Consider the following 565-nt stretch of genomic DNA (forward strand, 5'->3'; position numbering starts at 1 on the left):
TGCTGAGGGCCGGGCACGGCCAGCCTATGCCCATCCTCGCTGGGTTCACCTCCAACGAAGGCGCCTACATGTTAAAATTCAGTCCTCTTGACTTCAGCCTGGAGAACACCAGCCACATCGGCTGGGAAGAGCTGCTGCAGGTGGTGAGGCTGGGAATGCCAGGGGCCCCAGAAGAGGCCGTCCAGATCGTGGCACAGCGGTACAGCCAGGAGAGGCAGGATGAGGGACGGTACTTATGGGCCATGGATCAAACCACTGGTGACCGCCTCTTTGTGTGCCCGGTAGCCGAGGTAGCTGGGCGAGAGGCGGAGGCCGGCAGTCCTGTGTACACCTACTACTTCACTCACCGCATTCCTGGCTTGTCTTTACCTGAGTGGATGGGGGTGCCACACGGCTCCGAGGTGCCCTACCTCTTCGGGACCCTGGCGTCCATGTGGGGCGCCAACTACACTCTCACAGAGGCCGAGACCGGGCTGAGCCGCAGGGTGATGCGGTACTGGGCGGAGTTTGCCAGGAGCGGGTAAGGGAGTCCCCCAGAATCCTCTCGTGCCCCTGAGTCCTAACA

At 62.1% G+C, this 565-nt stretch overlaps 1 protein-coding gene across 1 annotated transcript in view; it reads left to right on the plus strand.

Moving 5' to 3' along the window:
• Nucleotides 1-5: 5 nt before the first annotated feature.
• Nucleotides 6-565, plus strand: part of LOC113405230 (acetylcholinesterase-like) — a gene marked incomplete at its 5' end in the record, with an annotated part of 1,416 nt that continues 856 nt past the window's right edge. The window contains one exon of the mRNA XM_026646223.2: nt 6-520. Coding sequence (XP_026502008.1) covers nt 6-520 — 515 coding nt within the window. The remainder of the gene's footprint in view (nt 521-565) is intronic.

Source organism: Terrapene carolina, unplaced genomic scaffold, assembly GCF_002925995.2.
Source record: "Terrapene carolina triunguis isolate 2854851 unplaced genomic scaffold, T_m_triunguis-2.0 Scaffold34464, whole genome shotgun sequence".
In the NCBI taxonomy this organism is placed as follows: Eukaryota; Metazoa; Chordata; order Testudines; family Emydidae; genus Terrapene; species Terrapene triunguis.